The sequence below is a fragment of the Bos mutus genome, chromosome 13 (assembly GCF_027580195.1).
Source record: "Bos mutus isolate GX-2022 chromosome 13, NWIPB_WYAK_1.1, whole genome shotgun sequence".
NCBI lineage: Eukaryota > Metazoa > Chordata > Mammalia > Artiodactyla > Bovidae > Bos > Bos mutus.
Genome location: NC_091629.1, coordinates 78,449,507 through 78,461,970, shown reverse-complemented (window position 1 = coordinate 78,461,970; position 12,464 = coordinate 78,449,507). Strand labels below are relative to the sequence as shown.

The 12,464-nt window shown below is 39.4% G+C and overlaps 1 protein-coding gene across 3 annotated transcripts in view; it reads left to right on the top strand.

Annotated features, from left to right (window-relative positions):
- SNAP25 (synaptosome associated protein 25) overlaps positions 1 to 12,464 on the top strand; it is an 83,586-nt gene that overhangs the window by 55,908 nt on the left and 15,214 nt on the right. For all 3 annotated transcript variants that reach the window (XM_005886900.2, XM_070382142.1, XM_070382141.1), the window contains one exon: positions 4,056 to 4,104. In XM_005886900.2, the coding sequence (XP_005886962.1) occupies positions 4,056 to 4,104 (49 nt within the window). The remainder of the gene's footprint in view (positions 1 to 4,055; positions 4,105 to 12,464) is intronic.

Here is a 12,464-nt window from a genome sequence, read left to right as displayed (position 1 = left end):
AGGAAACGGTGTCTACACGTTAATGCCTTGGGCCATGAAGCTAAACCAGGAAAAGCCAAGCTGCTGTAGGGCAGGCTGATCCTAAAGCCCCATAAAGAGCTTCATGCCATGGTGGTTACTGAGGGCTCCCCAATGTTGATGGGTGTTTTAGCATCTTTTCATTCCAACTTATCTTTTGAAACATATTGGCCACAAGAAGAAAGTAAGTATTCTAAAGCTATGTCTTTATTATGCCATATTTTCTACCAAAGGGGAGATCAGGCTGCACAATTGTTTTCAGGTAGACAGACGGGAGGGTGTTTTGGAACTCTAGCAGTTGAGAGAGTACCCGGACTGGCCTAGTTTTAGCTCAGGTGTATTGGACTTTGGAGAAAGCATTTCAGGATGACAAATAAAGACTTTAAAATGTTCTATAAACATTGTCTTAGTTCATCAGCAAGAAAAAAAATAAGACAGAGAAATAAAAGGTAAATAAAAAGAAATGAAAAAAAAAGTCCCTGACATCTCCAATTCCCCCTGTTATTAGGTAGACAGGTTTCCCAGGAATCTCAAACAGGAACCAAGAATCGAACTAAGACAAATATAGAACCACCTCCTCTCCCTCCTTGCTATTAAAACATAACACTCGTCTTCTCAGCCATGTATTTGTCTGGCCCTTACCTTAGTTCCAGGGGAAGAGTAGAAGCTTAATAACCATTTAGTGAATAAACCAACCTAGGGACTTCCCAGTTTTATTTAGCATCTCTGTCTTTGTCTGAAACATGGGGAAGCATCTAGACCAGTGCAAGTTCGATGCATGAAGCAGGGCACTCAAAGCCCGTGCTCTGGGACAACCCAGAGGGATGGGATGGGGAGAGAGGTGGGAGGGAACTTCAGGATGCAGAGACACATGTGCACCGGTGGCTGACTCATGTCGATGCATGGCAAAAACCACCACAATAAAGTAATTACCCTCCAATTAAAATAAGTTAATTTTTTTTTAAAGAAAAACATGGGGAAGCATCTAGAAAGGTCAAGTGACTATTCCTCAATCTCAGTTGCTGGCTGAGCTAACACGATCCAGTATTCCTGACTTTCTGATCTGTGCTCACTGCTTCTGTTCTCCCAAATTGAGGCATATCTGGATTGTTCAGTGAATCATTCCAACAGTGAAATATTGAGCGCCAAATTGAACAAAGAGGAAATTATACTTGCAGGGCTTCATATAAAATAAATGAGTAGAGCAAAAAGGGTCAACAGCTGAGAGCTGGGTTGACTAAACTGAAATCATTCATCTGTTGCCCATCCTCTGTCCCCAATAGAATGGAACAGAGATCTCATACATGACCTTGAGTTGAGTCCTCACAAAAGAAGATACTCCCTAAGATGACTCTGTCCTCACCAGAACTTGCATTATCACATCTGTATGTCTGAATGAGCCATCTGCTTCTTAAAATTTCTTCTCATACGCAATGGCTAAAATTTTCAGAAAAGGGGCATAGAAATTAAAGTAGTCCATGAGGCTCCTCTGTCCATGGGATTCTCCAGCCAAGAGAACTGGAATGGGTTGCCATTTCCTTCTCCAAGGGATCTTCCCAACCCAGGAACTGAACCCAGGTCTCCTGCACTGCAGGCAGATTCTTTACCATCTGAGTTACAAGGAAAACCCCTGTTAAAGTTCAGGCTAGTGTAGATGAATTTCCATTTATAGCACACTGAAGAACAACGTTTTGAAGTAGCTTCTGGGGTCTAGAATCTTGCTGCTAGTATACATCCTTGCACCAGCCAGCACTGATGATCTTGTTCAAGATGCAAAATCTTTGGCTCTATCGCAGTCGTACTGAATCAGGATCTATATTTTAACAAGATGTTTCCTATGCAGGGGATTCACATGGACATCAAAGTTTGAGAAGCAGTGATCTAGAAGCTTCTTACGGTAGTTGGTAATGATATTTTAGTTTGCCCAGATATCCTGCTATAGATGCAGTTTGTGAAGGTGTTTATTTTAGTAACCCAATTGTAATGCTAACTGTAGGCCAGGCACTGTTCTAGCACTGTGCTAGAACAGTGAATTCAAGTAACAACTTGAACTCAAGTAACAACTCAGTGAGATATGAACTATTATGATCACGGTATTACAAATGAGGGAACTGAGGCCCAGAACACTTAAGACCCTTGGCCAAGGACCCATAGCCAGGAAAGAAAATCACCAGGATTCCAGGGCAGAGCCTGGCTTCAGAATCTGTGCTGTCAATGACTCTTGAAGTCACGCTGAGCCATCACTTTCAAAACTATATCCTGAATTGGCAGCTAAAGTTTATCAAAATGTGTTCAAACACTAGTTCAGAAAGATACATGCACCCCAGTGTTCATAGCAGCATTATTTACAGTTGCCAAGGTATGGAAATGACGTAAGTGTCCCTCAACAGATAAATGGATAAAGAAGCTATGGTGTATGTATACACAATGGAATACTATTCGTCATAAAAAAGAATGACATTTTGCCATTTGCATCAACATGGATGGACTTGGAGGGTATTATGCTAAGTGAAATAAGACAGAGAAAGACAAATACTGTATATCACTTTTATGTGGGATCTAAAAAACACAAAAGACTAGTGACTAGAACAAAAAAGAAGCAGAATCACAGATATAGAGAACAAACTAGTGGTTGCCAGTGAGAAAAAGGAAGGGGCCATATAGGGATGGGGAAAAGGGGCTATTATGAGATATATGAAATCAGGCATGTGAACCTTGTGAAAATTATACAGCACTTTAAAGAATCTTTCATTCAATTTTTTTTTTTTTTAAAGCAAAATACTTTTCTGTCTGGGAAAGTTAACTGCACACATTTTCTGAAACAGTGAGTTTATAAAAGCTCACAGAAATAATTTTCATTGTTTAAATTTTTTGAAGCCCTATTGGAATTGAATCATTGAAGAACTGTTCAAACAACAACAACCCAAACCTTCTGTTGACCTCCAGTAACATCTCTCTCTCTCTCCTAGTTTACTGTAAGCCAGTAGAAAATAAAAGGAGCCATGAGAGATGTGTTGTTTTAGAATTTATTCTCAGGGCTGCCATGAGTGTTCCTTGGAAAACCAATTAATCCAAACTTTAAGCAGTACCATTTAATACCTATCAACAGTCACCCTATGAAATAGAAGGTCTTTACTTAACTAGTTAGGATTCCTGGGAATGATGATTCCTAAGTATGAGCAATACAAATATCTCTGCTCCTTTTCCCACCCATCACCAACTCCCACTTCCCTCCACCAAATAGTTCAGGGCTGTTGGACATATTGAGATCATAACGAGTGAGGTGTGGGTGCCTTTTATAGACTTCTCCTGACCTGAAAATCTGCAGAAAAACTTGTGGATGAATTATTTTCTCACACTATATTGTTGTGCAGAATTTTAGATTTCATTAGCAAAAGCCCTTATCTTCATCTTTCAATCCCTTTTCTAAATCTTGCAGAAAACCTCTCCATAGAGAAAAATAAATGGAAGATTGAATTTCCTTTTGAGCGGTATTTCTCAACCTTTGTGATGCAGTCATCTCTTTTGATAACCCTAAAAATCTCACCCCACCTCCCACACAAGATTCCACACACATCTTCCCAGTGGACCACCCTTCCCCAATTCACTGATGGAAACTTTCTGATATATCAAGCCAGAGAAGTTTTAGTCTCAAAGATTTTGAAAGATTTTCTTTCTGTGGTTGGTGTTACCAAAATGATAGGCATTTTTATTTTCCAGATATAGAATTACAGTATGATATTATATGTGTATATTCCAAGTCCATGTCAAGCCCCAACCCCAGTTCTACCCCTTGGAGACTGAGCTGTATCGCCCTGTTCTATCTGAGAATCACTGAATGATCAGGTCCATAAATGACCCGCTCCTCTGAGTCCCTCCCCAGCCCCTAATATTCTTCACCATATTTCCTTCCTCTTTTTCCTTTGATCCTTCTGCATTTTCCATTTCTAGGGCTAATTGTCCCCTTACTGATTTCTCTTTCTCTCTTTTCTCTCTCTCTAACTCTTTTTCCACTTTGCTACATTATTGGAATGTAGAGTAAAGATGCTGGTATCAGGACTTTGGTTATGTTGGATGAACAAGGAGGTAAGTTCAGATTTCTTCAGTAAGAACAATTCCTCCTCTGAATAAAATGCATTTAAAAATGATTTGTGCACCCACAGGTGGTCATTGCATGTGTTACGCACATATAGAAGTGTAAGAGTTCTAGTTTTCATCTTACTTTTTTGTTCCTTTTTCTTTTAAAGAAATTGGTGTATGTATAGAAATGTCTTCATGGTTGAATAAATGGTACTCCACTCTCTGTTGTATGTGTTGGGGTAAAAGAATTTTGAAGGCAAAAGTCATTTGTTTGGATTTTTTAAATGATAATATTTTGGACAGTTTGGGGATTCTCCCCCTTAGCCCCAATCTTTCCCATAAATTTGGTGTTCTTCTAATAATTCCTAGATAGAATGAGACTGGCCGTTTTGATTTATAAGTCATTATGAGAGTTCCTTAAATAACTAGAAGCTTTTTTAACAGGCCATAAACTGAGGGAAATCATTGGAAAATGGAAAATTGAACCACTTAAAATATTTTAACTTTTTCATTTAATTATAAAAATAGAGGCAGTGAAAATCAGAGTACCAGCTATTTAGTATAGCATCTTTATAGTTTACGGTGGAATCTAGAAGGGAGTACTAACATATTTCCCTTTGACTTATTTGTCTAGTCATTCAGTGATGCTTTAATTCTAGCTAGAAGTTAGTTGCCTGATTCCATTCTAAATTCTTATCATAACAAACAGATTTGGCAGAAATATTTTCTCTTTATTTGTATTTAATGTCAGCATTAGAAAATTCTCAGCAATCATGAGAAATTTTTAAATGTCAAAGATAAAAAGGTAACATTTATTTAAAACATGGAACATCATAAACAAACTCCAGGAATAAATCTCAAATTGAGAGGAAAATTGCCTTAATATGTAAATCATCAGCTTACATGTAGACTAATGAAACTATGCTTTACCCAACGACAGTAATAAGATGCCACTCTTTAGCCGACGGCACGACTTTTTTTAACTGATAATAATCAATACTGTGAATATGCCAGGAAAACAGAAACCCTCAATCTACATGTGGGCATTGTTGATTGATACAAACATTTAAGAGTAATTTGATAATATACACACATTTTGATGTGCGCCCATCTTTCAACCAAGGTATTTCACTCCTAGAATTAGATGCTGCAGATATTCATTGACAAATCTGTGAAGAAAAATATACATGCCTTACCTATAATACTGCAAAACTGGATACAACCTAAGTGTCCGGCAATGAAGAGGCCAACCACATTAATTATGGTATGGCCGTAAAAGAAATTCTGCATAAAGTGTCTGCAACCATTGCAATATATAATATAAATCTTTATTTACTGACCTCTGAGGAGTTGGGGCAGGGACTGTGAGGGACTGAACTACTCTTAGGGGTCCTCTGAGAAACAACTGCTAGGAATCAATTAGAAATACATTGGTGAAGAGGAGACAAGCAGGAGTAGGCAGGGAGAGCCTTTTGTGATGTGGGCCTGACACTTTTGAGAGGGGAGAGGGTGGATGGAGGCTTGGGTAGGAATCTCATACTGCAATGCTGCTCTGAGAAAGTCTCAGCCAGACTGATGTGCAGCCCAGGAGCAAAGACTACCCAGCGGGGCAACACCATGCTGGGCAGGATTGCCTCCAGGCTAGTAAGTCATGCTCAGTCATTGGCTAGGAGCATCCCAGAGTGGGCGTGGCCTCCATGTAAATATGGGAGATCATAGACGTGTGACAGCTGGAGGTGTCAACTAACTAAAGAGGCCCTCTTGGAAGGAGATCTGAGTATACCCTCATGGCTGTCAGTAAAGACATTTGTTTCTATATTATTTATTTGTATTAAAATTTTTCAATAAACATACACTAACTAACCAGTTTTTTAAAATCGAGAGAAAAGTTCTTTTAAAAAAAACAATGAACATCAATCCCAACACTTGCCCTCTCATTTAAAAAAATATAAATTGCAAAATTAATACAAAAATAATTAAGTCTAGTAGAGTTGTATTTTGAAGGGATTACAATAACTATAGCAGTCTTCAGAATTCCTCAAATGAATTTGCTATAAATTTTAAGACTTGCTGACTTGATCTGTATAACAACGTCCCAGACTTTGAAATTCAGGATGCACTGTCATTGCGTTTTTTGAAAATTGTATTTAATTAGGCAACATGTGCCCATATAGAAGAGTGGTACTTCATTTCCAGTGTTAAATTGATACATGTACACTCAAAAAGAAATATAGAGTTCTACCTTATTAACTCTCTTTAGTTAATGATTTGCATATGAAAGGGCTAGAAAAGAAGCATTGCAATAGAAAAAAAGGATAATGCCATTTTACCCCTAACTATAAAGCTTTGACATAAAGACATGAAAAATAATACATAAAATCTGAAGTTAAAAAAAAGTATGATATTGAGTTGCAAATTACATTGTACTTTGATGAAGAAAATCGAGACAAAATTTGCCAAAATCTCCAAACAAATGCAAAAATAAATTATTCTTAAACATAAGTGAGTCCCAAGAATATCTTTATATTATTCTCAGAGAAACAAACCAAGAGTGCAGATATTCCCTGCAAGACAGTTCATGTTCTCAGCTAAGACATTTCAGTTATGGCCACACAGCTAAATTCTCGGCTGAACATATTTCCTAGGATAACGTGGGTTTTACCAGATGCATGATGGATAATTGATATTGAAGAGAAACACACAACTGTAAACCTTCAAAAGTAGGTGGCTTCTGCCTGATCTTAAGTGGTATATGTTCCATTTATACTGTAAGAAGAGATTAGGATCTTTTTAAATGAGTCAACAACTATCTTCTCTGCCATTGTAAATGCATTTGAATGCTGTATATGCTGTGTTTAGTTGTTTAGATCAGTAACTGCTTTAAAATTTCTCTCCAATTTATGCTCTACTAATTTTATCTTTGCCTGAACACCGAAAGTGTTGACTGCTTCTACCCTTCAGCTGCATAGAAGTCTCAAGAAACAGTCATCCTCCTAAAGAGCCATTCCAGGTTGCCCTGCTAAATGCTTGAACTCAGAAATTCCTTATGGGATTCTTGTTTTATACTCAGGTATCAGGAGGCCATGGAACACTGAGCATGACAGCTGGCCCTGGAAATGTACTGCATCCTGGGATTTTTCTGTTCTACGAAAGAAATCCCCCGATATACCCTTACCTCTAATGTGGGATGATTTAAACTTTCACTTCCATATCTCTTGTCCCCTTTGTTGGTTTTTACTGGGTTATATGTTTGTTTAGATGCTGAAAATGTGGCTCTTGGGAAAATCCAATGGGAAAAACTCCAAACTAGACAGTGAAATCTTTGGCCACTGCCTGGCAGAGTAAAGGCACAGTAAACCATCATCCAGAGGGTCTGCCAACATTTCTAAATGGTTCATGGCCCTACAAGAGAGCATTTGTGAAAACATCCCTCTTGTTAAAATCCCCTCACCAATCTCTCTTATGAATGACTAAAGCTGCTATTGTCCTATATGGTAGCCACTAGTCAAGTGACTATTTAAATTTATTTAAATTAATTACCATATGTTCATCAGTGCACAGGAAAATTAAAATCATATACTCAGCATGTGTAACTGGATACACTCATGAAGGCTTATACATTGGGTCTTGCTATTCTTCTATTTTTTTTTCTTATTAGATTGAGGATTCTAATGGCCCCATGCTGCTTTACTTAAGTAATATTAATAGAAAGTAAAAGTCACTCAGTCATGTCTGATTCTTTGTGACCCCATGGACTATACAGTCCATGGAGTTCTCCAGGCCAGAATACTGGAGTGGATAGCCTTTCCCTCTCCAGGGGATCTTCCCAACCCAGGGATGGAACCTAGGTCTACCTCATTATAGGCGGATCCTTCACCAGGTGAGCCACAAGGGAAGCCCAAGAATACTGCAATGGGTAGTCTGTCCCTTCTCCAGCAGGTCTTCCCGACCCAGGAATCAAACCAGGGTCTCCTGCATTGCAGGTGGATTCATTACCAACTGAGCTATTAGTAAAAATGATATCTAAACTTAGATCCCTAAGCATCCTGCCATTGGTGGATCCATCACAAATAACCTGTCATCCAAATATCATGGCAGAAATAAGAAAGAACAATTTCTTGCCCTGACATATAGTGTGATGTACTGGAACACCTCCCCAGTCCAAAACGTTATTTCCCTCCCAGTCTCCAAGAGTAAACAGAGAACAGTCAGAAAGTAAGTTTAGGGAAGTAAGGAGCAGTCAAGCCTGAATACTGCATTGCATCAGTCTCTCAGATGTTGTTGTCCATGTCAGAATGGAATGAGGATATTGATTGCTTTCAAGCATTTCCTGAGAAATATCTTCACAGAAATCATTGAAGTGCTGTGAAGTCCCTATAGTCCAAACATATTCGCAAACATAACTCGATTACACTCTAAAGATTGATATTATTTGGGGTACCTACTATGTGCCATGGCACTGAAGAAAACAGACAAAAGTCCCTGACTTCATAACATTCACATTCTAAGAGGGGACAAGAAAAAGGAAAGAATGTTATCATTAGAATATCTGTGACAAAATTGTTCCATGATGTTTTTTCAGGATTTGACTTACATTGTGTATAATGATACATTCAGCCAATATTGGAAAATATAAAATAGTTTTCAGAATCAACTGTTCTGAAAGAGTTGCAGAATTCTACTTTGCTATGATCTTTGCTGTACAAGCTGCAACCCATGGCAGAAGCCTACTCTCAGAAATAGGGATTTGACTCTGCCTGTTTGTATGTTTTCATTTGGATTCTCTGGTTCAGAAATCTAACACTTGTGTACCAATTTGCTTTTATTTATGTTATTTTCTAATCCCTGCAGACACAGTGAGTGGGGCTCCTATATTTTGCTGAAAATACTAACTTGAGAAATTCCTCAGGAAGGGCAAACACCTGAATGTATGTCCGCATGCCATAACCTGTGCATGTGTCAACTTATTGGTCGAGCCCAGCATATTTGCCCTCTCTACCCAGATAGGGGAATATGGGCCTACCTGCCCACAGTCCTCTTGGTTTCAAGCACTCTGCTGGGCCATTTCGGCTCCTCTCTGATAAGGGCAGACTTTCAGGAACCTTGTCCTGTCCAGTGGGGAGAATATGGAGCTCCAGAGCAAGCCAGAAGGCTGGTGGAGGTGGAGCGCCCCCAGAGGAGGGATGCTCTGCTAGTCTCTCACAAGTTCAACGAGAGCAACTAAGATTCAGGCAAGATCACTCAAATGAACTTGAGAGGCTTCAGATTTTTGAAGCAATGTAGAAACAAGTATTTCAAATCATTCTTTACAATCAATGCCACCCACAGTGAACACATCAAAAGAAACCTTTACTTTCATAATTCTAGGAGGCAAAATCTTACTGCAGGAACCACTTTCATCTTCCCCCAGACACCTGCAGGTGGTAATGAGCCATGCCGAGTGGGGCCACCCAAGACAGATGGAGAATGGTGGAGAGGTCTGATGAAACGTGGTCCACGGGGGGAGGGAGTGGCACACCACCCCAGTAGTCCTGCCTTGAGAGCCCTGTGAACAGTATGAAAAGGCAGAAAGATAGGACACTGAAAGATGAACTCCCCAGGTCGGTAGGTGCCTAATACGCTACAGTGGAGAAATAACTCCAGGAAGAATGAAGAGATGGAGTCAAAGCAAAAACAATACCAATTGTGGATGGGACTGTTGATGGAAGTAAATTCCAATGCTGTAAAGAGCAATATTGCATAGGAACCTGGAATGTTAGGTCTATGAATCAAGGGAAATTAGAAGTGGTCAAACAGGAGATGGCAAGAGTGAATGTCTACATTCTAGGAATCAGCCAACTAAAATGGACTGGAATGAGTGAATTTAACTCAGATGACCGTTATATCTACTACTACAGGCAGGAATACCTTAGAAGAAATGGAGTAGCCATCATGGTCAACAAAAGAGTCTGAAATACTGTACTTGAATGCAATCTCAAAAATGACAAAATGATCTCTGTTCATTTCCAAGGAAACCATTCAATATCACGGTAATCCAAGTCTGTGCCTCTACCAGTAATGCTGAAGAAACTGAAGTTGAATGGTTCTATGAAGACCTACAAGACCTTCTAGAGCTAACACCCAAAAAAGATATCCTTTTCATTGTATGTGCCTAGAGTGCAAAAGTAGAAAGTCAAGAGATAGCTGGAGTAACAGGCAAATTTGACCTTGGAGTACAAAACAAAGCAGGGCAAAGGCTAACAGAGTTTTCCCAAGAGAACACACTGGTCATAGCGAACACCTTCTTCCAACAACACAAGAGAAGACTCTACACATGGACATCACCAGATGGTCAACACCGAAATCAGATTGATTATATTCTTTGCAGCCAAAGATGGAGAAACTCTATACAGTCAGCAAAAACAAGACTGGAAGCTGACTGTGGCTCAGATTATGAACTCCTTATTGCCAAATTCAGACTTAAATTGAAGAAAGTAGGGAAAACAATGGTTTTCCCTACCATTCAGGTATGACCTAAATCAAATCGTTTACAATTATACAGTGGAAGTGACAAATAGATTCAAGGGATTAGATCTGATAGACAAAGTGCCTGAAGAACATGGACGGAGGTTCATGATATTGTACAAGAGGCAGTGATCAAGACCATCCCCAAGAAAAAGAAATTCAAAAAGGCAAAATGTCTGTGAGGAGACCTTACAAATAGTTGAGAAAAGGACAGAAGCAAAAAGCAAATGAGAAAAGGAAAGATATACCCATTTGAATGCAGAGTTTCAAAGAATAGCAAGGAGAGATAAGAAGACCTTCCTCAGTGATCAATGCAAAGAAATAGAGGAAAACAATAGAATGGGAAAGACTAAAGCTCTCTTCAAGAAAATTAGAGAGACAAAGGGAACATTTCATGCAAAGATGGGCTCAATAAAGGACAGAAATGGTAGGGACCTAACAGAAGCAGAAGAAATTAAGAAGAGGTGGCAAGAATACACACAAGAACTGTACAAAAAAGATCTTCATGACCCAGATGACCACGAAGGTGTGATCACTCACCTTGAGCCAGACATCCTGGAGTGCGAAGTCAAGTGGGCCTTAGGAACCATCACTATAACAAAGCTAGTGGAGGTAATGGAATTCCAGCTGAGCTATTTCAGATCCTAAAGATGATGCTGTGAAAGTGCTGCACTCAGTATGCCAGCAAATCTGGAAAACTCAGCAGTGGCCACAGGACTGGACAAGGTCAGCTTTCATTCCAAAATCCCAAAGAAAGTCAGTGCCAAAGAATGCTCAAACTACTGCACAATTGCACTCATCTCACACGCTAGCAAAGTAATGCTCAAAATTCTCCAAGCCAGGCTTCAGCAGTATGTGAACCATGAACTTCCAGATGTGCAAGCTGGATTTAGAAAAAGCAGAGGAACTAGAGATCAGATGGCCAACATCCGCTGAACCATCAAAAAAGCAAAAGACTTCCAGAAAAACATCTACTTCTGCTTTATTAACTATGCCAAAGCCTTTGACTGTGTGGATCACAACAAACTGTGGAAAATTCTGAAAGAGATGGGAATACTGAACCACCTGACCTTCCCTCTGAGAAATCTGTATGCAGGTCAAGAAGCAACAGTTAAACTGGACAGGAACAACAGACTGGTTCCAAATCAGGAAAGGAGTATGTCAAGGCTGTATATTGTCACCCTGCTTATTCAACTTATATGCAGAGTACATCATGCAAAATGCCTGGCTGGATCAAGCACAACCTGGAATCAAAATTGCCTGGAGAAATATCAATAACCTCAGATATACAGATGACACCACCCTTATGGCAGAAAGCAAAGAAGAGCTAAAGAGCCTCTTGATGAAAGTCAAAGAGGAGAGTGCAAAAGTTGGCTTAAAATTCAACATTCAAAATGAAGATCATGGCATCCAATCCCATCACTTCATGGCAAATAGATGGGGAAAGAATGGAAACAGTGACAGACTTTATTTTGGGAGGCTGCAAAATCACTGCAGATGGTGACTGCAGCCATGAAATTAAAAGACGCTTTCTCTTGGAAGAAAAGCTATGACCAACCTACACAGCAGATTAAAAAGTGGAGACATTACTTTGCTGACAAAGGTCCATCTAGTCAAAGCTATGGTTTTTCCAGTAGTCATGTATGGATGTGAAAGTTGGACTATAACGAAAGTTGAGTGCTGAAGAATTGATGCTTTTGAACTGTGGTGTTGGAGAAGACTCTTAAGGGTCCCTTGGACTGCAAGGAGATCCAACCAGTCCCTCCTAAAGGAAATCAGTCCTGAATATTCATTGGAAGGACTGATGCTGAAGCTGAAACTCCAGTACTTTGGCCACCTGATGCAAAGAACTGACTCATTTG